Source organism: Phytophthora infestans, genomic scaffold (assembly GCF_000142945.1).
Source record: "Phytophthora infestans T30-4 supercont1.30 genomic scaffold, whole genome shotgun sequence".
Classification (NCBI taxonomy): domain Eukaryota; phylum Oomycota; class Peronosporomycetes; order Peronosporales; family Peronosporaceae; genus Phytophthora; species Phytophthora infestans.
This window is the reverse complement of record NW_003303729.1, coordinates 1,611,351-1,634,053: the sequence shown is the minus strand read 5'-3', so window position 1 is coordinate 1,634,053 and position 22,703 is coordinate 1,611,351. Positions and strand designations below refer to the sequence as shown.

Genomic DNA, 22,703 nt, shown 5'->3' with positions numbered 1-22,703 from the left:
CGCAGCCAACACCATGTGTTGCTTCTGGCGACTTGGCCCGGCTAGGCCATTAGCTCACGGTGTGTGACGAAGAGACCTCTCCTCCCAATTTGGGACCCAAAAGGAGACGAGGAGGTCGCGTGCTCGCGTGTCATGCAGCTGGACCTGGAGCGAGGTTTCATCTCGTCGCGACTCGCGACTTCGAGGCGACACCACGCTGCACTCGCAGCTTGCTGGGGTCCGCGTCGGTCTGGCGTCCTCGCAGCGCTTACGCCTTGCTCTTCGTGCCATGAGGTAAGCGTAGGATAAGAGGGCGGAAGATAGAGTGGCCACGCTGCCTGGCCACGCTTGCAGCGTTGCCCGGTCTATTGGCCCCAGGGACAGTGGGATGATCGCCAAGATGTCCAAGACGACACGATGCTACGCATCACTGCGATGCAATAACCTGGCAACGTTTTAAATTCTTGATGCAACACGACAGAGTGATGGTACAGTTTGCTTGAAGTAAGCCTTACCGAGGCCTTTATTTCGATGATAAATAAGCAGGTCTCCTAACGAGCTACAATGCAGGATGCGCCACTTTACGCAATTTGCGTGGCTGCCTTGTACTCTTGCACCTCACGCTCACGCCGTTCAGCTTCCAGTCGCTGCTCTTCCTGCCACTTTTTCTCTTGCTCTGCCACCTCGGCACTGTGTACGCGGTGGTACGTGGACGAGATCGGGATGTCATCAGCACTCTGGAAAGTTTTCCGCGGCGGTGGAGACGGAGGCGACTGCACGGCCATCGCGCTCTCAGGACTACGAACGAGCACCTCGTCCAGCTCCGCTTCAGCCTTTGCCAGTGGCAGTTTAATGCTCGCAGACTCGTCATCTTCAGGCTGTGGCTCCTCTTCGTTCACCTTGTTCACTTCATCGCCTCGGTCCATGCACATGCCCTCCACCGCGTTGTCGATAACAGTTCTCGCACTCACTGCAAACGGCAAGAAAGGGGCAACTTCAGGCGTCGTGGCGGCGTATTCCTTGCCTGGAGTCGGCTTAGACGAGCAGCACCCCATAGTCAGCAAGAGGAGCTCAATACAGCACAGCAACCGCAAACGGGTACAGTACTCGAAGGTAGAGCTCAATTAGAGACAATCCAGACTTAGATCAAATGGCTTTTATTATGTTAGCAACACAAGTTACCTATTTAAATGCATGATGGTGTCCTGTCAAACATTATCAGCTTCAACTTGACCCTCTTCACTCGCCTAAGAAGAGCGCCACGCCTGCAAGCACCCAGCGCGCTCGATCGCCAGCAATGGGCACTGATATCTCCACTAGCATTCGCTCACGATCTGTGGCGTAATACAGCGGCGTCTTGATGCAGTTCTCCTTCTCGTACATCTCCTGGGCGTCCTCGCGTACAAACGCCACATAGCAGGACGGAACCGCGACCAATTCCTGGGCGTCTGACACGGCTTCAAGCAGTGTACCACCTTCAAACGAAGCGCCTTGCAGCAACAGTCTCGTCAGTTCGAACCACTCGACTTTCGTGCCACTCAAACGCTCTCGTTCCCAGCACGAGAGGAGCTTCATTCCGTCCATCGAGCACTTTTGCTCACGTGCGCTCTGTTGCCGAAGAGCATTGAGGAACGTGCCCGGATGCAGCAACTCCGACAGATCCAGACCTTTTGAAAGCAACTGGCCACTGCCTACAGCCTCCTGCCACTCAGATAGAGCGCGTTTGCGCATGGCAAGGCCACGTAGCCATGTCCCGACGTTCTCATTGCCCTCCCATTGCGTCGCCCACTCTGTGGGTACGACACCTTTAAGTAACGCCTTAGCGACAGTCTGGATGGCTGGGGTGAGGAGTCCAGTACCGTAAATGACCTTTTTTAACGCCTGTAGACTCGAATTTACCAGTTGAGCCAGTTCCAAGGCGTAGTCGTTCTCTAACGCCACGAAGGCGTCCGCCGGTGTCATCGCTTGCAGGTTCTTGCCAGCACTAGACGACAGAGAAGAGCCTTCCAATTGGAACCCGGTTGTAAGCTTCCCCCACGTCTCTAACAACGGACCAAGTTGCGCTCTCCACTTCTCACGATCAAAGGAAGTCGCAGCAGCTTCACTCGACGACAGAGCCTTCAACTGAGCGATCACTTGACCGGAAAGAGAGCGCTGCATAGAGCGCTCAATGTTGTCTGGCAACCCGAACATCGCCGGCGCATCTACGTCTGGGAAACGGTCGATAAGGTCGAGATAATCTCCGTGTTGTGTGCTTTGAGGTAGCTTGACACCACGCGTCAGACTCTTATGTCCCGAGAGCAGTTCGTGGCTGAAATACTCGGTCAAATTACAGCGAAGTACTCTCAAGTCGTACGGGTTATCGATACGTCCACCGTAGATTGCGTTCTCCATTAAACCGTGCAGTGTTTCCCAGTCAATTCCTCCGGATCCGGTAGTTTGGCAAGCCAGCTCCATGACATTCGAGCCGGCACGGAAGTCTCCGAACGAGAACTCGTAAAACTTGGTCCAACCTTGAGGGATATACGTGCGTCGTTCCTGTAATAAAGCATGGAAGAAAGCCAACAAGAAGAGAAGCTGTGCACGTGCTGGAGTGCCCTTGGCCACGAACGCTGGGTTCCACGCTGCGTACGTGCGTTGCAGGTTCTTCTTCATACCCGGAGGACTCTCGAACGTGATCTTCAAGCTTTGTTCCAGTAGAACCAACGGGAAGGCATCGTGGGGCTCGGTAGTCAGCCACAATCGGAACTTGTGACTTGAGTTTAAAGCACTAAATGCCTTCTCCAGCACTGGAAGCCACGCGATAACCAAGTGAAGGTTCTGCAGACACAGCCACTCGCCGTGTTCCGCAGTAGATTTCAGTAGATTCAGAGCTTTTTCCTGTTGGCCACCACCCATAGCCACCTCGAAGTAGTGACCTTTTCCAACGACCGACGTCGCCACTTCTTCCAACTCCTTGGAAGGATCAGCACCTGCCGTCGTAAGGAGAAGAACCGGCGTCGTGTTTGTGGCTTCTTCCGTCCCAATGACCTTAAAGTCAAGTGACGGAGGAGTCAGCGACTTGAGCTGCATCACACCGCAGATAAACTGGACAATAGCGCTCTGTAAGCGATCCGGACGTAGAGCTTGGACCACCAGCAGCTTCTGGAACGCAGAGAGGCCACCCGCAGACCCCGATTTGTCCATTTTGGGATGGAAATTCTGCTCACATTCCATGGATTTGGACCATCGGATCCACATATCGTGACTCTCAAACTTACACAACTGCGCCAAACGTGGCAGCGCTTCGACGAATTGAGTAAACGCCTCTTTCCGCTCCGAAGAAGCCCATTCCGGTAGCGTCGAGTGGCCTGTTGAGCCTCGTTCACCTTCCACTACTTGGCCACTGAAAAACTCGTACTCGTTCTTCTCAAAGCACTCTGGATGCATCCCATGTACCAAGTGCAGACCGAACATGGGTCTGTGCTCTTTGAAGAGCGCTCGACCCACAAACATGAGCACTTTGTGCTCTAGAATAGGGATCAGCCGTAAGATACGGTCTTTCGTACTGGCAGACTCCATTTTGGTCGCTAGCGTGGCTTTAAACAGCCCCAAGAACGAAGCCAACGAGAAGCGATACATGTGGTTCACAGCACTCAGTTGCTTGACCAAGAAGAACATCTTGGCGCCTTCACGAGCGAATGGAGAATACGTGTCTCGTTTCTCGTCCAGCTCCTCGGACTTCTTGGCTGATCTCTCCAGTGCGTTCTCGATCTCAGCGCTCGTGGCCTTGGTCTTGGTCAGAGACTCCACTAACATAGTGTTTTCTAGGATATCTCCTTCCGACGTCGCAAGAGCCTCGACGAGCTGTTTCTCCAGAGCTGCCAGTTGCACCTTACAGTCTTCTTCTTGTCGTAGTAACTCGCTCTTCTCTTGTTCCAGTTCGGGTTGTTCATGTTGAATAGTGACGCCAAGCAGCTGTCCTTCCAAGCCAGACTTGGTGACTGTGAAGTTGACGACGTTGACAATCGCCAGCGCGTCGGGAGCAAGAGGAGGCGACGGGTTTCGAGTCACCAAATACAGTCGAAAGTTCTCGTTGTAGTCAATCACCTTGTCACCTAATGCGACGACGAAGCGAGGCCCCTGATGGATCAGATCCTTACGCACTAATGGGTACAGATACGGCTCCACATTGTCCACTTCGAGGATCACCAAAGTCTTTCCAAAGCGTACAGATTGTTCCACTAGATTGACGAATCGAGCGTCTTGAGACTGGACAATCGACAGCGGACGTGTCGTGTCTTTCGCCAGTTCCGCTTGCAGCCAAGCGGTACTAGCACTTGCCGGATCAATGATAAACGGACAGCGTTCTCCACTAGAGTTCGATACAATCAACGCGTTCTCCATCGATAAATTATCCGACGGAAGGCCCATACTTTTCCACGTCAACAGTTCACTTTCGGTGCTCAGTAACTTGCGGTAATCGAAATGTAAACTACTAGCAGAGCCAGTTGGATGGAGAGTCTCCAGTATATCACGCTCCCAGGCTTTAACGACGCGTTTACGGGCGTCTTCGGAGCATTTACCAAGGAAAGTCGTGAACGCTGCAGCCAGTAACATACGTACAGGTAAGTCCGTAAGTCGGTTCTCGAGCTCTTTGACTTGTTCTGACCAGCGATGCTTCTCACCTCCTAGCTTACTAAGCAAGCCTTGTGCTTTGTTCAAGGTACTTTGAGCCTGTTCCAGATTGACTCGTAAGATCTCTGCTTCTTTGGTTTTCTCTCCGAACTGCACTTTCATCTGATCCACAGTGAGATCGATCTTCTTTAACTCGCTTTCGCACTGTAGCAGCCGTTGTTGCGAGGCCTCGAGCGATCGTTTGGCTTCTGCCAAGTCGGTTTCTAACGGTTCGATCTTGTTAAGTACCATCGAATACTTGAGATTGGCCTTCACCCACGTAGCTAACGGTGCAGCAGCGACACTTACACGATAGATGGTTTCGTGATCAAACGACGAGGTTTTACTCTTCACGAGCTTCGTGACGGCTTTCGAGATCTCGGGCGTGATACGATGAGCGTCGTAGTTGAGGATATCCTCCTTGACACCTCGATTACCTAGGAACTTCTTCATGGAGTTCCACGACGTATCCTGGATCCCCAGCAGCATCAGCACTGCGGAGAGTACATCATGGATAGGTTCCGGTGGCATCTTGAGGGATCGGATCTCGTTCAGGTTGTCGCTCTTGATATTCCCCACGGCCTCCATCGCAGTCTGTAGGATAGGTGTGATCTCGCTCAGTTCCTGTTCGATCTCTCGCTTACGAGCATTCGTCGCGGTCTCCGCCTTTGCGAGCTGCTTCTTTAAATCTTCCACCTCACGTCGATTAGTAGCAGCACGATCTAAAGCGTTCGTGATCTCCTTCATCGCTTCGTCCGCTGCCACTTGAGCAGCACTCAAGTCTTTCTTTTTTACTACAGCGTTGCGACTCAGTTCATCCACCGTCACACTCGCTTCTTCCAGTTTACTTAGCCCACTTTTCAGATGTCGAATCTCCTGTACGATCTGCTTACATTTGGCTTCAAACAAGGTTCGCCACGTGCCGAGGAAGCAGATAAATTCCCGTGGAGTAGCGCCGAACTCCTTGCAACTAGCGTACAGACTCGTTATTAAGGGTGTGGTTTTGATCAGACTGTCAACCAGTTCGGACCCGCTTAATACCAACTCTGGAAGACGAGACATGCTACTGGAGTGCCATTCCCCCATCCAGACTATAGCACAGCGAGTGTAGAGTGCTGGGTTACTCTCACATCGCAGTACAAACTGCGGGTTGCGAGCGTCCATCCCCAGCACAATATGCACAAACTGACGCACTCGGGACACGAAAAAGTCGTACACTGTACGGATATGTTCCTGTCCACTCGCTCCGATACTTTCCAGCATGAGTTCTTTAAGAGGAGCGATCTGAGGCTCAATCTCCTCGTGTGTGTACAATCCAGGCACTTCACCTGAGCTTAGTAGCGAGTTGGTGAGTTCCAAGATAGCGTCTTGAGTAAAGTGATGGTCCTCTAAGTACAAGACGTAGTGCTGTCCTTCCACTCCCGCTTTGACCAACAAACTCTTAAGGTCCGTACGGAAACTACCGGCGTCGTAGTTTCGAGTAATACTAGGCGAGAACATACTGTAGTTGAGCATATACGAGATCAGTGTAGTCGCAGAACGTCGACCAACCCCCGAGTTGCCTACTAGCAGCATGGAGCCTCCAGGTTCCGAGAGAACACGCTCTACGATCGTCAAATGTTCGAGGATCTCGTCGAACAACAACATGTGTAGATCCTTCTCTTCGCGTTCGTATAGGACCATTCCTTGCGTCACCACTTGAGAGAACTCGTCACTCGCAATCCGTTGTAACGGAGCTGCGGTCACTGTAGCAATGCCAGCTTCAGTAGACCGACAATGTAACGAACTAAAGTACACATCTTGTAACTTTGCAGCATGACGCCATTGCTGCTTCCAAACGGTGTTCAGAATACCGTCAAACTTCGCTCGGGCTTCGTTATCTACCAGACGATCGCGGAATAAACGACGAGCTTCATGTGCCAGCGCATCGAGCACATCTTCGTGTTCCAAATCGTACCGGACAAGCGCAAAGACCCACTTCGTTAGATCTCTGGGCGTAAATAGGTAGTGACGTTGGTCGTCCACTGAGAACTTGGTTTTCACAGTATCGTAGACTTCGACTATACTTTTCGCTAGTCGATCACGATTCGAGGAGTCACGCCACGTAGCGGGTAGATTGGGCGTGTTGGACGAGTCGAACACGCCTTCTAGGAAGGTAGAGTACACTACCGACAACTCTTCGGTCGACGGGTAGTCCATGTACGCCACCTTGACGATCGCCGTGAAGCGGGTGGACAGCGGATGTCTCCCTACTGTCGTCGCTGCGTTCATAGACGCTACAAGTTGAATCTTCTCGACTCCGAGGAATTCCAAATGCTGGTCGAAGAAGCCGTTGAATGTGATCAATTGTTGGAGGAAGGCAATCAACATGCACGTGTCGTATTGGTCTGGTTTGGGTAGGTTGATATCCTTGAGATACAGCACAAGACGTTCCGCATCTCTCGGACGATACACGCGACCTGTAGGTGTAGAAAACAGGGAGCAACACTGCGCAATCTTGTGGATAACGTGGTCCGCGGTAGTCTGTGCGTTGCAGTGTAGAACCGAGACGGTGACGCTCTTAAGACTCTTAAACGCTTGACGGATCAACATGTTCTTGCCACTTCCTTCCGGTCCGACGAGGATGAACGGCTCCATCTTGTCGACCCACGGTTCAATGAGTTTAAGTCCTCGTTGAACGCTCACAGTCGGTACAACGGCCTCCATCCCGTTAGCCGCGAGGTCCTTACGGTCCATCTTGCCATCCATAGCTCCGTACGTATCACGCTTCGTCTCGTACGTGTAAAAAGTAGATCCTTGACAGTAACAATCCAGCGGGTTATTCACATCGGGTGGACGTTCATTCGCCATCATAAAGAGCGATTTCGCGAACGACGCACGTGATGTCATGGCCAAGTTAGCACCCAGTCCACGGATCATTGCACAGACGAATTCCGACCGGGTTGTAGCAGTAGCGACGTGACTTAACCCGTTCATAATCGTCCCAACTGTCGTCGTCGCTACGATCGCTTCGTACTTGTTTAACTCGTCCAATCCTCGAGTAAACAACTCCTCAATCCACTGTTTCAATGCGTCTCTAGTGTTGCTACTACTAGGATCAGAAGCAGGCGGGAGAGTGAGTAGCCATTTACTCACAAGACGTTCGATCGCCATGTCTTCGTCCGACAAAAAGATCATCTCCATTCGAGAGATTGTAGCGGGGGAAGCGAACCGTAAATCGTGTGTCTCGAACACGAAATTAACGTTCGGACCAAAGTTGATACGCTCGCCATTCGGTAACGTGAGTAGATGATTGTCGTCTAACACCGAGTTCAACGACTCGATCCACTCTGGATCCACATCCCCGTCACAGATAATCCACGAACGGACGTTCTCTGGCTCCTTCACGACTTGTCTAGCGGCGGCAGTGAGCACGCCGTCCTCCCATTCGCGTGTATCCAGATCCATGTGGCCTAGTAAACGCTCACGCGGCATGGACTTGGGGTTCATAACGTGAGTTTTAACAAGCTGTCCACACTTGATCAACGCTTGTTGTAGAACGAGCCACACGGTAGATTTGCCACTACCGGACGGCCCCACCACTACACACCCCATACGTTGATCAAGTGATTCCTTCAGCTGAAGCATTTTACGGATCTGTAACTCGTCCACTTGGAGGTAGAACGGTTTGCTGGTCATCACTTCACGGATAGCGTCGCCCAATGCACCTCCCGCTAAGTCCGCAGACTCAACACCAGGGAAAACATCGCCAATCAACGCTAAGAACCGAGTCGAGTCGACGAATGTGAGCTTGGATAACGTGTTGATACGTACTGCTTTAATGAGGATCTCGGTCTCCTCTGCTGTCGTCATCCTCACTGGTTTATCTGCCGATTTGGATTCGTCTTCACTGGATTTTCCAGACGTAGCGCGGTCTTTCTTTTCAGCTTGTAAGAGCTTCCCGGCCGTGTTTAAAACAGCTTTTAAAGCTCGTAACCCCCAGTCGTAATGCTGTTGTCTCGAGAGTAATTGGCCGGATAAAGAGTATAAAGAAACGACCTTAGACGCGATGTCTTTGGCTTCACTGAACCCCTCGGAGTACAGGATAACTTCTGCAATCAGGTTGTTATCCGGACGACCCATAGCAACAGGTCGGAAGAGCGCTTTGAGGTTATCCGGAAGCTTCGATCGGCCACCGTACCCTTTCCCAGCCGGATTGAGCGTCACGAAGATCCCCGCGTTAAAATCCACATCTACCGACCTATTTAACAAGTTAATCGTGCCTGTTTTCTCCTTGATCGCGTCTTGAATCACTTGAATCTGTTGAGAAATAGCCGAAAGCTGGTCTTCTTTCAGGCGATTGAACTCATCAAAGCAGCCCCAGGCGCCACATTTCACTAAACCGATAAAAATTCGTCCCATCGACTGGAAATCGATACCTTCATCGCAGTTAAATACCAGTACTTGACGTCCAAATTGCCCGCCCAATGCCTTAACCGACTCGGTTTTACCGGTACCTGCAGGACCGTAGGGATTGCCACCGAACCCCATGTGCATACCTTGTGTAAGTGTTAAATAACACTTATCAGTTAACGGGGTATGTACCAGTTTTGGCGCATTGCCTTGGTACTCGTACGTATACGCGAACTCCGCGTCGTTCATACGGATTATACACGGCGGAGGGTCTTTACCGGACTTCCTAGAGTCCAGATAGAAACGCAGCTGCTTCTGCCAGATCCAGTCGCTAGTTGAGCGACAATTCGCCGCCAAAAGCTGGTCACAAACGTCGATATGGTGCACTAAATCAAGCACCAACGCCTTGACCTTGAGACTCATCAGTAACTCGGTACTTAAGTCCAACGACGTGAGTTCTCGGAGCGTATCTTGCAAATTCCGCTTAAGTTCTTGTATGTCGCCATTTTTTATCGCAACTTCAGCTTGAGAACAGAAGCGGATCTGCTCGGTTAGACACAATACTTGAGACGGGAAGGTGTGGTAGTCTGGAGCGTTAGCGCTGACACATTGCGCTGCAAGTGCTCGAATCGTACGACGCATCTCTTCCGTGAACGTCTCGAGCCATTCCTCCACATTACTCGTGACAGCGACAGGTGAGTGCAGCTCCACACGCTCACCTGCAGCACTCAACATAGCTACAATCTGGTCTTGTTTTTCGGAAAACTCGACACGATACACGCCTTGATAGAGTTTTTTCAGATGACTCTGGATCACCGCTGGGTTCTGAGCTTGTCCTAGAATTTCCAGCAGATCTTCGTCTCCAATGAAGTAGAAACGAGGCATTCGAGAGCGTTTCTCCTCCAAGAAATCCGCCAACGCCTTCTGACAACGCTCCAGTTGATCAACCATCGTCGTCAGACGTTCTACTAACTGAGGGAACATCAATTCATCCGCCAAGTTAAAGAGCTTCGGCTCTCGTTCGACAGATCCCATAATGTCGGTAAATTCCTCATCCACTCGACGGAAGCGACTCTGTTCCGAAGGTAAAGCTCCTTTGGAAAAAATGGGTTCCAGAAAGACCCATTTCCGTTGAATAATGTTTAAATGAGTCAATACTTGATCCAATGTACTCATTTTGATCTCGTATTGACTCGCTTCGACCTCAAATGGCTTGAAGAATTGCGACTCCTTCAGTGAAGCCAGTAGCGACTGGTTATCCCCCAGAGCCAAGGTCAAGTCCTTCCAGTCTTTAATGATAGCCACACGTCGTCCATCGTGCTCGTGGGTGAGTAGAGCGAGCTCCGCCGTCTCGGTCCAAGCTCGAAGTTCCTGTAACGCGTCTCTGATCGTCACTTCGCCTTGAGCTCGAGCATGAAGCACCTTCACGAACTGCAGAGTAGCAGGCAGTTCAAGTACAGGGAACACGTCGATAAAGTGCTGGACGATCAAGTTGTTCTTCTCCACTGTGCGTGGGAACCCGAGTTTCCGGAAGAGCTGAGTCCAGTGATCATCTTTGAAAGGTTCTCCACGACATAATTTGAGCGTGGGCATGGCTCTCTTGACGTTCGTATTAAAGTCCACAATCTTGTCCACTACCGGCGTACGTTCGGAGCCTTGAGCTGCTTGCTCTTTGACTGCATCAGCCCATTTCTGAGCCGTATCAGCGAGTGCGAACATATTAGTACAGAAGGCGAACCAGTCTTGAGCGGCCAGAGTCTCAACTTCCTCTCGGAACTGACGATACGTGTCCCAATTACGCTGCAGCTTCGTGATGTCATCATCCAACGCTGCAAGGCCGTCGAACACCGGTTCATTTATGGCGAACGCGGCACAGTTCGAGGTTAAAGTCAGACATCGTGTCTTTAATTCGTCCATCCGTTGACGCCACTCCGTCATCGCTGTGTACACTTTAGCCAGCACTTCATCTTCCCATGATGACACCTCCACTGGCCGCTTGGCACGCCATTGTTCGCGTAGTTTATCGATCTCAACGTTACATTCCACCACGTGCGTTTCGATCTCGCCTTTGAGACTCTCGCGCTGTTCCTCGATCATGTCGTTAAAGGCTTCCAGAGCGATCTCAAAGTTCTCCCAACGTGTTGGGAGTTGCGACAGACGCGTCTCGACTTCACTCGTATCGAGACTCGCGCCACTCATACCGGCGCTACTGCCGCCTCCCAGCACAGCGAGAAGCAGCGCTTTCTTCTTCTCTGCCTTCTGGTACTGAGTCTGCACGTCAGTTTTACGCGCGTCGATGTCCTTCCACTCTAACTGAGCTGCGCTAATCTCATCAATAGAATGGGGACGCTTATTCAAGCTCTCCATAGACGCATCCACGAAGTCTTCCACGATCCGGATGTGGTTTAGTGTACTCTTCCGTAACGATAACAGTAACGCGTCTGTGAACCTCTGTATCAGTTCATCGAGTGAGCGTTTAAACGGCACAAAGGACAAGTGGATACAGTCGACTTTGACCGAGTCCGGGATCTTCTCGCTCTCTTTGCGCTTCGTTCGGATCGTCTTGAAGTTGATCTCCCAGTCCGTTGGCTCTTGCAGTGTTGTCTCCATTACTGCGTCCAAGTCGACACTCCCCCCGCCTCCGATACGAGCTAGAAAACCCCAATGCTCGTACTCATATAACAGCGTTTCTAACCGTGTGAATAACCGCTCACATGCCTCGTACACACGCACAAGATTGCGTGCGTTGGCGTCACACATGGCCGAGAACACGTGCGAGTTGGCAAAGCCACCGAACTTTGTGGGTCTCGCCACAAACTTCTTCATCGCCTTGTAGTACGTCGTGCGTAGCTCTTCAATCGGAGGCTTTAGCACTAGCGTAGAGCCTCCAGAAGCCGATGCGGCCATCGCGGTGGGGAAGTGCAGTTCGGTTTTGATCTCCTTAATCTCGGGAAGGTTCTCGTTGAGCATTTCTAACCCGAGTTGGTAGCCCGATTCCAACACTTTATACAGCTGATGGTCCCAGTACAGAAACCACTTGGCTGTACGTGCAGAGTCCTGTTTCCGTGTTGTCAACTGCGCGTTCTTTTTAATCTCGTCCCAACGTTCTTTCCACTTCTGCGGGTATCGAAGTAAATCCACATCCATGAGAGCTAGCAGCTCCTCGCCGAGTTTCTCATGAGCGCGTTTAAAGCGTCGATTCTTGGCTGCGAGACGGTCTGGAGTTGACTCACGTACTCGTCACATTCGTCTAGATTGGCCCACGTGACGTCTTTACTCTCGGTTTTCTGGTTCTGACTTTGCGCGATACCGGGTCGCTGGACTGCGTCTTCAAACGCAAGCAAAGAGTCGAGCAGCATCGGCTTCTGTTCGTCGATAATCTGCGCCTCGATGCTGTTGTAAAAGTTGGCCACTTTCTGCAATGTTACACCAAAGCGGTAGTATTTCTCTGCTTCCTCGGCTACTTGACGTACACGTGTTGGGACCCAAGCCTCGCTTGCAGCTGCTTGTTGCGAGGATAGTTCTGTAAGTTGACGGACGTCACGTAACAATGTTACAAGAAATTCACTGAAGTTCACGACCAGATCGCCACTTTGCTTGTCGATCTGCATGAGTCTGCCTCGAAGACGTAGAGATTGGCTTCCGTTGCTGTCGTCGTCGTCATCTAGAGCTCGTAACATTGATTCCTGCCAGTCACGTACACGATCAAGTACCAGTCCACTGGCTTTAGCTGCGAGTTTATCACACTGCTGGGATAACCGAGGAAGTGCTGGTAAGTCTGTTAAGACTCCACGTACTAGACGTTGCATGTCTGCTACGCGTCGACCCAGCGCGTGTGCCCAGACGATGACGTTGACGTCGCTACTCAACGTCTTGCCGACATGCATGCCGCTCTTGTCTCTCGCTCCAATACTGGAGCCAAGATTCTGCTTTCGCGTCTCAAAGTCACTGTCTAGTTGGTCTACATGCGCCAAAAGCTGAGCTAGAAGAGCGTCACGCTCGCCAGCAAGAGCTTGTGCTAAGGTAGGACGCTGTAGGAGATGATGATAGCGTTGTAACAAGCGTGCAGCAGCACTGGGCTTGGACGTTACAGCACGAAGACGTTCACGTAACACCACGGCCACTTGAGTCTCCATAGGCGCCAAAGAGCGGTCAAACTCGCTTAATGCTCGTTGCCACGCTGGCTCAGTGTACGCGTTGTAGTACAGTGGACGTAGCCGCTCAAATGGACGGAAACACGACTCTGCTAGCTCGTTTTCGCCCCCTCTGGATGGTAGCAAGACACTGAGCTCCTCGTATGTCGTTCGTACTCGAAGCACTTGCTCCAGCCGAGTACTTAGCAATTGAACGCGCTGTGCTTGAGAGGATACCGATCCGTCCCATGGATGTTCACTTTGTGCTGGCCATAACGTTCCAGTTAAGGACTCGATAGAGTTACGCCATTTCTCACACAATGTTACCCCTTGTTGTAACAAATGGTGGACTGCATGGAACTGCGCTTGCCACACATTCCCATCGGACCCTTTCTCTGTTCCTGTTAAAGATTTCGCCTTGGCTAGAACGAAAGCGTTGATGGCGTTGGTGACGAGTCCGAGTAGATGCTCCATTCTCTTCTGTGGATACAACTGATCCCGTGCCAGATCTAGACGCCACAGATCATCAGCTACATTAGAGGCGTCGTCCAGTAGATCAGCCATGTCATCGAAGCTCAAATCGCCAAGTGGAGCGCTGAAGCGCTGGTGTACCGTGTCGAAGACAGCACTGAACTTCTTGGCTCTTCTGGCTTGTCTCGCGTCGTCCTGCATCGCTTCCCAGTACGCGAACTCATCGCGCATAGTTGCTATACTCATAAGGCCTTCATCTCCGTCGCTAGGTGTAGTTTTGGGCTTCTTAGCGTCGCTACCTCCTTGGAGCAAGACTGTACCAGCCAATCCGGCGTCTAACTCTAGCAACACGTCTTTGAGCTTCTGTGACAACAAACCGGCCCGTGCATCGTCACGCAGTAATAGTGGCGCATACACTTGGTGCACAGTCTGGTAGAGACTCTGCAGTGGCGTCTGTAGCGCCGATGTGAGCTGCACACTCGTGCTCATATTCTCCGGCGTGAGTGGCGTCACCTTGTGCAGCTTAAGAAAAGCTGCAGTTTCGTCGTTGTTGCCGCCTTCCTCGTCCTGCAACGTATTGGACAAGCAGATGTCGTCACTACCGCTTGCCAGACGAGCATGCAGCACGTTGCACTGCTGATCATCGAGGAACTGCGCTAAGGCCTGCTGTGAGGCCTTATCATCGCTCAAGCGAGTGTTACGAGGCACCCAAAGACCGCGCAGAAGCCCAGCCAGATAGCTGCGCCGGGCGTCGACGTCCGGCTCCATTAGACACTACGATAAGGTGCAAGATCCTTCTGCTTAGCAAGAGATGAATGCGGCGAAGCGGCGGGTTCCATAAGATGTACTACTGGAGTGGTCTACTTCAGCTATAAAGTCAAAGAGGTGTGTCGCTTCAGTATTAAATTCTGGAGGTAATTTGATGTATTTAGGTCTTAGTAACTGGCGGACACGGCGTCATGCCAACAGGACGGCGCTCAGTGGATTTGGCAGGCGCTTTGGAGAGCTGCACACAAGAGCTGGGCGCGCTGTGCGGTGGACTAGATGCGCAACAATTTAAGGATGAATGTGACGAGGATGTCAGTGAGCAGGATACTCTTGCTTCACTAGAAGAAATGGCGGGTGAATGCGCTGCTTTACTCGCTTGTTTCGAGGCTGAAGAAAATAGGTGTGTTTAAAGTGGACACCTTTTGCTCTAGGGGTGCGCTTACTTGTGTTTTGCTCCTCAGATCAGGTGAGTTAGTGGACGACGAAGAGGTGACCAATGCCGAGAACTCAAACAACGAGAAGAACCACCAACTGCCACAGGTATGTGACCTTGCTGTACTGATATGACCGCTATATGTCCTGACGGGTTGGACACGTGTAGGAAGAGGAGCCGGATGAGTCTGGCCCCCTTAAAGCTGGACTTGCTCACGAGCTTGATAGCTTTGCAGATGAGCTGAACGAGTTTCTGGTGTGTTGGAAGGAGTCTAATACTGAAGAAAGTGCCACCAACATCAACGTGTATTTATGTCCCTCGGAAGGTCGATCGAGTGAGGAAGAAATGCCGAAAAATGAAGAAATTGTTGATGCCATCGACCCTCCAGTCACATCCAACGCTGCTACTGATAATAGTGTTATTATTGGCGAGGCCGACGAAGAAAACTTACTAGAGAACATCGTCGAAGAGATGAGTAAGCAGAAATGGCAGAGCTGTACGGACGATGAATCAAAAGTCAACAAGGAAGCTCCAGCTGCATCCACCAATATTCCTGACGCTCACCTGACAAATGATGAAGCTCATACAGCAAATTTAGCTAACACAACTGAGGTTATCAGCGAGCGAACGAAAAACGCAATCGCGTTGCACGTGAAAAGGATGGAGCTCCAAAAGAAACAGCGATTTGGAGCTCCAAGTAAGCTCTGGCTCTCACAGACAACGATCGAGAAGGACCAGCAGATCCCAACCGAACAAAACCACAGTCCAGGTGTCAGGGTTCCTTGGTCCAAATTTCAGCGCTCAAGCTTCCAACAGCATATCACGCGCCAAATGATTGCACGAAGGAGAGTCAAGCAACTTCGGGACGCCCAACGCCTCGTTGAGACTGCTCGATTGAAAGGGTCAACGCGACGACGCCCGAAAAGAAATTATCACAAAGCGAGCAAGCCACCCGCTCAAAACGCATCATATCTAGGTCAATTCAAGCCGCGCACTATCCATTTTGTGTCCTCAAGTGATTGCGAGCCCAAGTATCTCTGTGCGGTCTACCTGTATGGTCTTCGTCGGCTTGGAACGACTTATATTACGTTCAGTTCGCTTGCTCAGTTAGAGCATCGTGTTCGATCAAGGTTTGCTATCGACCACGTCGTCAGTATCTATCGAGAAGTGACGGAGCTAGTATTTCCCGAATCTGCCTTAAGATATTGCAACAGTCGGAAGCGTCACGTCAAGCGCCTAAAACGAGTATCAACGCTCGAGCAGTTAAATGACGGCGACACTCTTTGTGTTACTCAGAACGCTTACGATGACATGGATATCTTATGCGACTGGATAAAACAACGGCAGCGAATCGTGCATGATTTCCAATACACAGTTCAGCAATGCCCGACAGATGTGTCGTCAGATTTTACGGACGAAAGAACAATACCGTCCAAGCCAAAGGTTAGTAATAAACCGCAGCTATGGGACTCAAATGGTCGCAGCATTGGTGTCCAAGCGAAACAGATGGGTTAAAACACAGCAGACGTTAATTAAAGGCTCGGATGACGCTTTAAAAACTAAAATAAACGGTTAGAAGATAGGCTGAACGCATATTGTGTGACCACCAGTTAGTGTCATCGATATTTGTCTCTAATATGAGATTTTTACGTGCGGGAAAAATCGTACTTCACGAAGTACAATTAAAGCTAGGTGCTCAGGACAAATACAACTGTATACAACTGTATTTGTCCTGAGCACCTAGCTTTATTAATGCTGTAGCTGCGAACACGTGATTCAAAAATAAGTAAATGATTACGCTCTCTTTGCATTGTCACGACAGCTGTGATGCCAGCTCTCCAAAGGAGTCACGCTAGTTGTGATGACAACCGTCTTGACGACAAAGTGAAGGGTTTCAATTGTTATAAAACTCTCTAAGAGCTTCCCGCTCTTTTCGGAGAGAAGAGACTGGCTTTGCTTGCACGGATTAATCCAGTCACTTCAAGCCGCTTGCTCATTCTCTGATTTCCCCGATGAAGATGAACCTACAAACTCTTGTCACGACACTCTTCGCCAGCCTGGTTGTTTTCACTAGTGCAACCGTCAATCACGACAAGGTCGAACCTTTTCCTCAACCCAAACCAGTCACCATCTCTGAAAAAGCTGCTATCAAGTTCAAGCCTCAACTCATGCCTTCGGGACCCATTTGCGTGCCGTATCCTGCCGTAAACGCAGACGGTGGCGTCACTGGTGGCCTCAAAGGGACGAATAAAAACGATGCGTGCATGTATGCTCCTCTAGGCTCTCAGGTTTATGGTCGAGCTGGGTGGCACAACGGTCTTTGGGCCATAATGTACGCTTGGTACTTTCCTAAAGGCTTCTGGGGACTATTGCCCTGGAGACGCCATGATTGGACGGACTTTGTCGTGTGGATTGACAATCCCAAGTTCGAAACGCCTAAAATTATAGGAGTCTCCATGTCCAAGTCAAACACGGAATACTCCAAAGAAACCAGGTTGTGGCCATCCAATTTTGTTGGGTATGGAAAATTTGGCCCACGATATAACCCCACGTACATTTTCGGCTCCAACACCTCGATTATGAGATGTTTCTTTTCTCCTCTCCATATTTGAACCTCGCCAGCATGGATGGCGAGTACCAGGACTTGATCATGTGGGAGCAACTCACAGACGCAGCTCGTGCAGCTTTAAACGACAAGAAGAATTTCGGAAAGGCCAAGGTTCCGTTCAGTGATGAACACTTCCAGGACCATCTCAACAAGGCGTGGCTGTACTAGTTCCTCAATGTAAGCGAAATGTTTTATAGTTGTTGTTGTTGCAGACCACATGAGGCTGCGCTAGGTACCTAGTCTTAGGTTTCAGCTTAAAAAATTAGCCTAAGCTAGATCGAATGTGTTATTACGGTGGTGACAGGTCTTCTGTGGACACAACGATTTCAAGATCGATATTGCGTGCTCTAGGAGAGCATGAATGTACATAACCCGATCTGACTTTTACTACTAAGTATCTCTTGCTATACCTCTAACCGAATTAAAATGAGAGGGTATGATACAAAATAAAATACTAAAAGAACATTCAACAACAAAAAAGCATAAGGAAAAGGATCATTGTGATTCTTAGCAGAATATAATTGGACGCATATTGGCTTCACTCGGAAGGCTTTCGTCTCCAGTCTTGGACATCCACGCTGGTAATGATTGAGCTACTGAACCCAATATTTACGCCGACGTGGACGGAAGCTCAGGGGACGCGGCAGCAGTAGGAACCGCGTACATTGGGGTCGCTGGCGCAACAGGGGCGGGGGTTTCCACATCGGGTGCCGGAGTAGCAGGCGGCAGTGCTGCGCCCAACAGACCCACCACGTGACCAGCCAACGCTGGAGTGTTACCGCTAGCCGCCGACGAAATAATATCTGCAGCATTGGAGAGTACCGCAGGGTTTGACGCGAGACCCGACAGGAAACCAAAGAGGTCCTCGGTCGTCATCGCACTTGCCGGTCCCGCCTCCGGACTCTTCGCCATCATCTCCTTGATTTTCTTCGCAAGCTGCACGCGGTCGGCCTTGGAAAAAACGATCCTGCTGTTCTTCACGAGGATGTTGTTGTTCTTGGCGTTGATCGTATTGGTGATGACCCCACCGTGCAGTCCAGACGGCGTAGTCATGGGTTGATCGTCCTTATCGGCCGCCATTAAGTGGTCGGCTGTCACTAAAGACAGCAAGTAAACAAGCGCAACCGCGATCAAAGCAGTAGAAAACTTCATGGTAACCGGGAAAGCGAAGCGTGGTTGGATCGACTTGAGTACTTGGAGTCCAGTTGAGTAATGACAATTATGTTAGAACCAGCAAGAACATTTACGTACCAAGGTCATGGAAACACACAACGACATTTCGGCGAGCTCTCACAGCTGAATCTCGGTAAAATCGTAAAGCAATCTTTCGTGTTATCTTCTGGTGTAAAGATGAAAATCTAAATCGACAGTCAAAACCGGTAAAATCTACGAAGATCTGGTTTTCTTTCTTGACACAAACGGCAGTACAGTAAACGCCAATAAACTTTACCTAAATACTAAACGCGCCGAATATCGTGCCCATAAAGTACGTACCATAGGCACAAAGCGAGCATTGGGGGTGGCGGTGTGATTGATACAGCGAATGGAGTTGCCGTACTCACTTGCACTGACGTAAAGATCGCGGCCTTCGTACACGGAAGGGTACGAGATGCCGTACGGATCGAACTCGTTCATCTCGCTGGGGCAAAAAAAACATTTTGCACTGCTCAACATGTTTGCAGCTTGTCAATTGCTCGATTTGCCCAATCATTTATCGTTATTGCTTCTAACTCACATACAGACAACTATAAATACCAGTAAACCGTTTGTATTTCTGATTCATCTGTCTCACGAAATTTTTAAGGACCTGGTGTTTCATGTTCGAAAAAATGGGCCTCCATCGCTCAAGAGGGCCGCTCTTGTCACGAGTGGTTCTGGCGGCCACCGTCTTGGGCACGGTGAGTTCCGTTACCCTCCTCCGCACTTTTCGACGGCCGACCAGATTCGTGTGGGCCACGCTTTCGATGAAGCCATGCAGGGTCACGACGGAGTCACTGAGAAGTTGTGGGCCGGCCTCGGTCTCCGTGAGACAAGCGCGGCTAGAGCGTACGGTCCCCGTGGATGACGAGGACGGAAGTCATGGGGGGACCGGAGCTACTGAAGGACAGTGTATCTTAGCGGTGAGGCGGTGGGGTGAGCGGTACCGCCTCGCTGTCGTGGTGTACAAAATCGTGGACGATGATTGCGAAACGATGCCTGACGGCGGGAACGAGGACCGTGGAGGACGAGGTGCGAGTCGCATGGAAGAAGGTAAGAGGTCAGTCGTGAATTTTCCTTGGAGACAACAAGCAGAAAGTAATTTGTGTTGACATTTGTCTTTAGCTTGTTGCTTCTGTTTATATCTCCGTACTGTTCTACTTCTATACAGCGTCGACCGTCCCATCCAAGGACGGCTCGCGACACGTGGTGGAGAAGCAGGGTATTGGTCTTCGTTGTGAAGAAGAACCGTCGGAGACGTCGTGGAGTGTGATCCCGTAGTGCAAGGAGGTCTGGTATCGAGCCCGGACGCATAGGGACTGGAGTGTGATTTTCGGCGCGGAATTCCTGGTATAGAGCCCAGGGGCGCATAAGGGAGTGTGAAGTTTGGAGTTTATTCGGCGCGGAATTCTTGGTATAGAGCCCAGGGGCGCATAAGGGAGTGTGAAGTTTGGAGTTTATTCGGCGCGGAATTCCTGGTATCGAGCCCAGGGGCGCATAAGGTAGTATAGGGAACAAGAGTTTGACGAGGGAAGCATTGGAGAAGAGTGTCATGTCGGTATACGTGGAAGACGACTATGAAGAGGACCTGAGGCGGTCCGCTGCCAGAGAGGCGGCTGAAGAAGAACAGAGTCTGGGAGACTCTCAGACGGAGGATGTAAAAGATGAAGATGATGAAGAGAAGGCTCCTGTGGGAGTGACAACCGCTGCTGATCGGGACGCTCTACGTAAGAGCACGCGCGACGAGCTACGGGCGGCTAGAGAAGGCCGGTTGGAGATGACGGGTGGCGTCAAAGACGCGGTCAAGGTAGAAGGAGAGGTGAAAACGGAGCCGGCGCCCGGTACGGAGGCGGTGTCGCCGGACCCGGATGAGGTACCCCTGGTAGAGGAGGGCGTTCCTCTTGGGGACGACTACCAACTTGCCTATGAGCACGGCAGCTGGGAAGTGTTCGGCCAGTACGAGGAGGACGAGCCTTCCGTCGAGAATTGGGAACCGGCCAAGAAGAAGAGCCCCAGTGGATTCATTCCGCAGTACACTGGAACCGAGGAGCGCCGCTGGGACCGGCCGGCGTTTGACTGGAGCTGGACGTCCAAGGGGTTCGCACCCTCGGACAACACGGTGTTCGCGTACACGGCGTCCGTGCCCCAACAGCCTTACGAGGCTCCGCCTGTCGCTGTTAAGAAGACGATCGCTGCCAATCCGGTGGCCCCTTACAGAACCACGGGACCGAGCGTGCCTGGGACGGGTACTGCTCGGACGGCTACTGCTGCTACGGGAGGTCAGAATAACGCGGCGACCCGGACGCATCCTGCTCCGCCTGGAATACGTAGGACTGGTCCGCGCCCTGCTTGGTCGGGACTAGTAGGGAGCGCCCCGGGCGTTCCGCCGCGTTCGGCAGTGGTGCCGCGAGGTCCGCAGGCCCCTCCGCGTGCTGGTGTTCGACCACCGGTCCGGGCCCTGCCTGGGCCGTCACGCCTGCCGAGGCGTGAAGACTGGACCACGAAGATGTCGACTGTGATGAAGGTGCTGCCGATGTTCTACTCGGACACGGCTACGGTGGAGAAGGCGCGCGACTTCTGGGAGCTGTTCGAGGACCACACTGACCGGTTGCCAGACAGAAAGCGTCTGTTGGTTTTCCGACAGAAGCTGAAGGGACGTGAGGCCGAAAGATGGTGGAGCAACTCCAGCATCAAGTCGTTCGCGACGCTGAAGGTGCGTTTCCACAACCGGTTCCTCAGCAGGACGGCTGACGAGCTCTGGGAGAGACTGTACTCCACTAAGCGTGAACGTGGCGAGTCTGTGGAGGAATGGGGAGACCGAGTCACGGATCTGTGCGACTCCCTCGACTATCCGAACCCTCAGATGCGGTATCAGTTGTTCCGTCGTGGCCTGAAGAACAAGAGGATGCTGGCTGCTCTAGATTCAAGCCCGGCTCGAGATATTCCGGAGGCGTGCGAGTGGCTAATGTTTAAGGACATGCATCGTCCTGTGGAGGAAGACGACGAATTTCCTGACGAGTCGCGGGCGAGGACTGATAGTCACTCGGCGACTGTGAACGCTCTAACCCAGAAGCTGGACGACTTCCTGTTACAGCAGCAAGAGTGGCAACACCAGGTGATGGAAGATTTGCAGTCCGTGCCGCCGGCTGCGGTGCCTACTGTATCGGCGGTGGTGCCGAGCTCCGGAGGCCACGGACAGCTCCCTCCCGCTGGTGGAGCTGGTCCGTTCGGAGGTAATCGTGCCCGTCGAGGCATCAAGATGGCGGAGGATTCCCACACGCAAGAAGGAGAACCTGTCTGTGGCCGATGCGACTACAAGGGTCACACTCGCGTGACGTGTTTGCGCCAAACGATGACTTACCGACGGTGTAACCAGTACGGTCATATTGTGGCAGAGTGTGAGATGCCGTATACCGGGGCCCGTGGCCCGCCTAGCGGTGGAAACGGAGGAGGAAACTCGACGATGCGGTGTTTCTACTGCCACCAGATCGGTCATAGTGTCTCTCAGTGTCCCGAGATCGCTACTCTGAAGGGATTGGCCACGACTCTGAAGGCGTCGACGGCCGAAGCGTCTCGTCAATGACGGGAGCGTGAGGGAGGGGAAGAACGAGTCACTCCTTCCTCTGGTCAAGTGGATGACTCGAGTGGCGGCCGAGTGAAGGATGGAGGAGACAAGGCCGTCACAGTGGACGTTGATGAAGAGGTAGCAGTGACGGGGAAAGAGAACAGCGCGGTGGCTGTTGTGGTGCAGAAAGAGAAGAAGAAGGAAAAGGAGAAAAAGTCGAAGAAAAAGGGGGGTATCCGGATAGTAGGCACGGAAGAAGAGGGAAACCTTGTCGTGGTGAACGACGCCTCTGAAACGGTTGTGAGAAAGGTAGCCGTGGGATCTAATCCAAGGGTGGCCCTCTACGGTGGGGAACTACGGTCGCTTGTTCGACGGGCCGTTGGCGGGATTCCTGTGGAGAACTCCTGCCTGTTGGGGCCAGAAAGAACGCGGCTCGGTATCATATGGAATGCCGTGCCGGAGAAGGTAAAGCTAGTGGTTTGATGAGACCCTAAGCGCCCG

At 51.7% G+C, this 22,703-nt stretch overlaps 5 protein-coding genes and 1 pseudogene across 5 annotated transcripts; 3 read left to right on the top strand and 3 right to left on the bottom strand.

The window, feature by feature from the left end:
* Positions 1-524: 524 nt before the first annotated feature.
* Positions 525-1,069, bottom strand: PITG_13969 (uncharacterized protein; the record flags this gene model as incomplete). The annotated part of the gene is made up of 1 exon (XM_002899581.1): positions 525-1,069. The coding sequence occupies one exon, from the start codon at positions 903-905 to the stop codon at positions 561-563; it is 345 nt and encodes a 114-aa protein (XP_002899627.1).
* A 149-nt stretch (positions 1,070-1,218) lies between these two features.
* On the bottom strand, positions 1,219-14,399 carry PITG_13968 (dynein heavy chain; the record flags this gene model as incomplete). Its single annotated transcript, XM_002899580.1, has 2 exons — positions 1,219-12,201; positions 12,261-14,399. 2 exons carry the CDS (start codon positions 14,397-14,399, stop codon positions 1,219-1,221), a joined length of 13,122 nt encoding a protein of 4,373 aa, XP_002899626.1.
* Positions 14,400-15,663: 1,264 nt separating this feature from the next.
* On the top strand, positions 15,664-16,347 carry PITG_13967 (uncharacterized protein; the record flags this gene model as incomplete). The annotated part of the gene is made up of 4 exons (XM_002899579.1): positions 15,664-15,711; positions 15,859-15,999; positions 16,066-16,206; positions 16,270-16,347. The coding sequence occupies 4 exons, from the start codon at positions 15,664-15,666 to the stop codon at positions 16,345-16,347; spliced, it is 408 nt and encodes a 135-aa protein (XP_002899625.1).
* Positions 16,348-16,862: 515 nt separating this feature from the next.
* On the top strand, positions 16,863-17,605 carry PITG_23010 (annotated as a pseudogene; the record flags this gene model as incomplete).
* A 444-nt stretch (positions 17,606-18,049) lies between these two features.
* Positions 18,050-19,075, bottom strand: PITG_13966 (uncharacterized protein; the record flags this gene model as incomplete). The annotated part of the gene is made up of 3 exons (XM_002899578.1): positions 18,050-18,633; positions 18,692-18,776; positions 18,935-19,075. The coding sequence occupies 3 exons, from the start codon at positions 19,073-19,075 to the stop codon at positions 18,050-18,052; spliced, it is 810 nt and encodes a 269-aa protein (XP_002899624.1).
* A 2,095-nt stretch (positions 19,076-21,170) lies between these two features.
* On the top strand, positions 21,171-22,039 carry PITG_13965 (uncharacterized protein; the record flags this gene model as incomplete). Its single annotated transcript, XM_002899577.1, has 3 exons — positions 21,171-21,675; positions 21,889-21,973; positions 22,033-22,039. The coding sequence occupies 3 exons, from the start codon at positions 21,171-21,173 to the stop codon at positions 22,037-22,039; spliced, it is 597 nt and encodes a 198-aa protein (XP_002899623.1).
* Between the last annotated feature and the right edge of the window lie 664 nt (positions 22,040-22,703).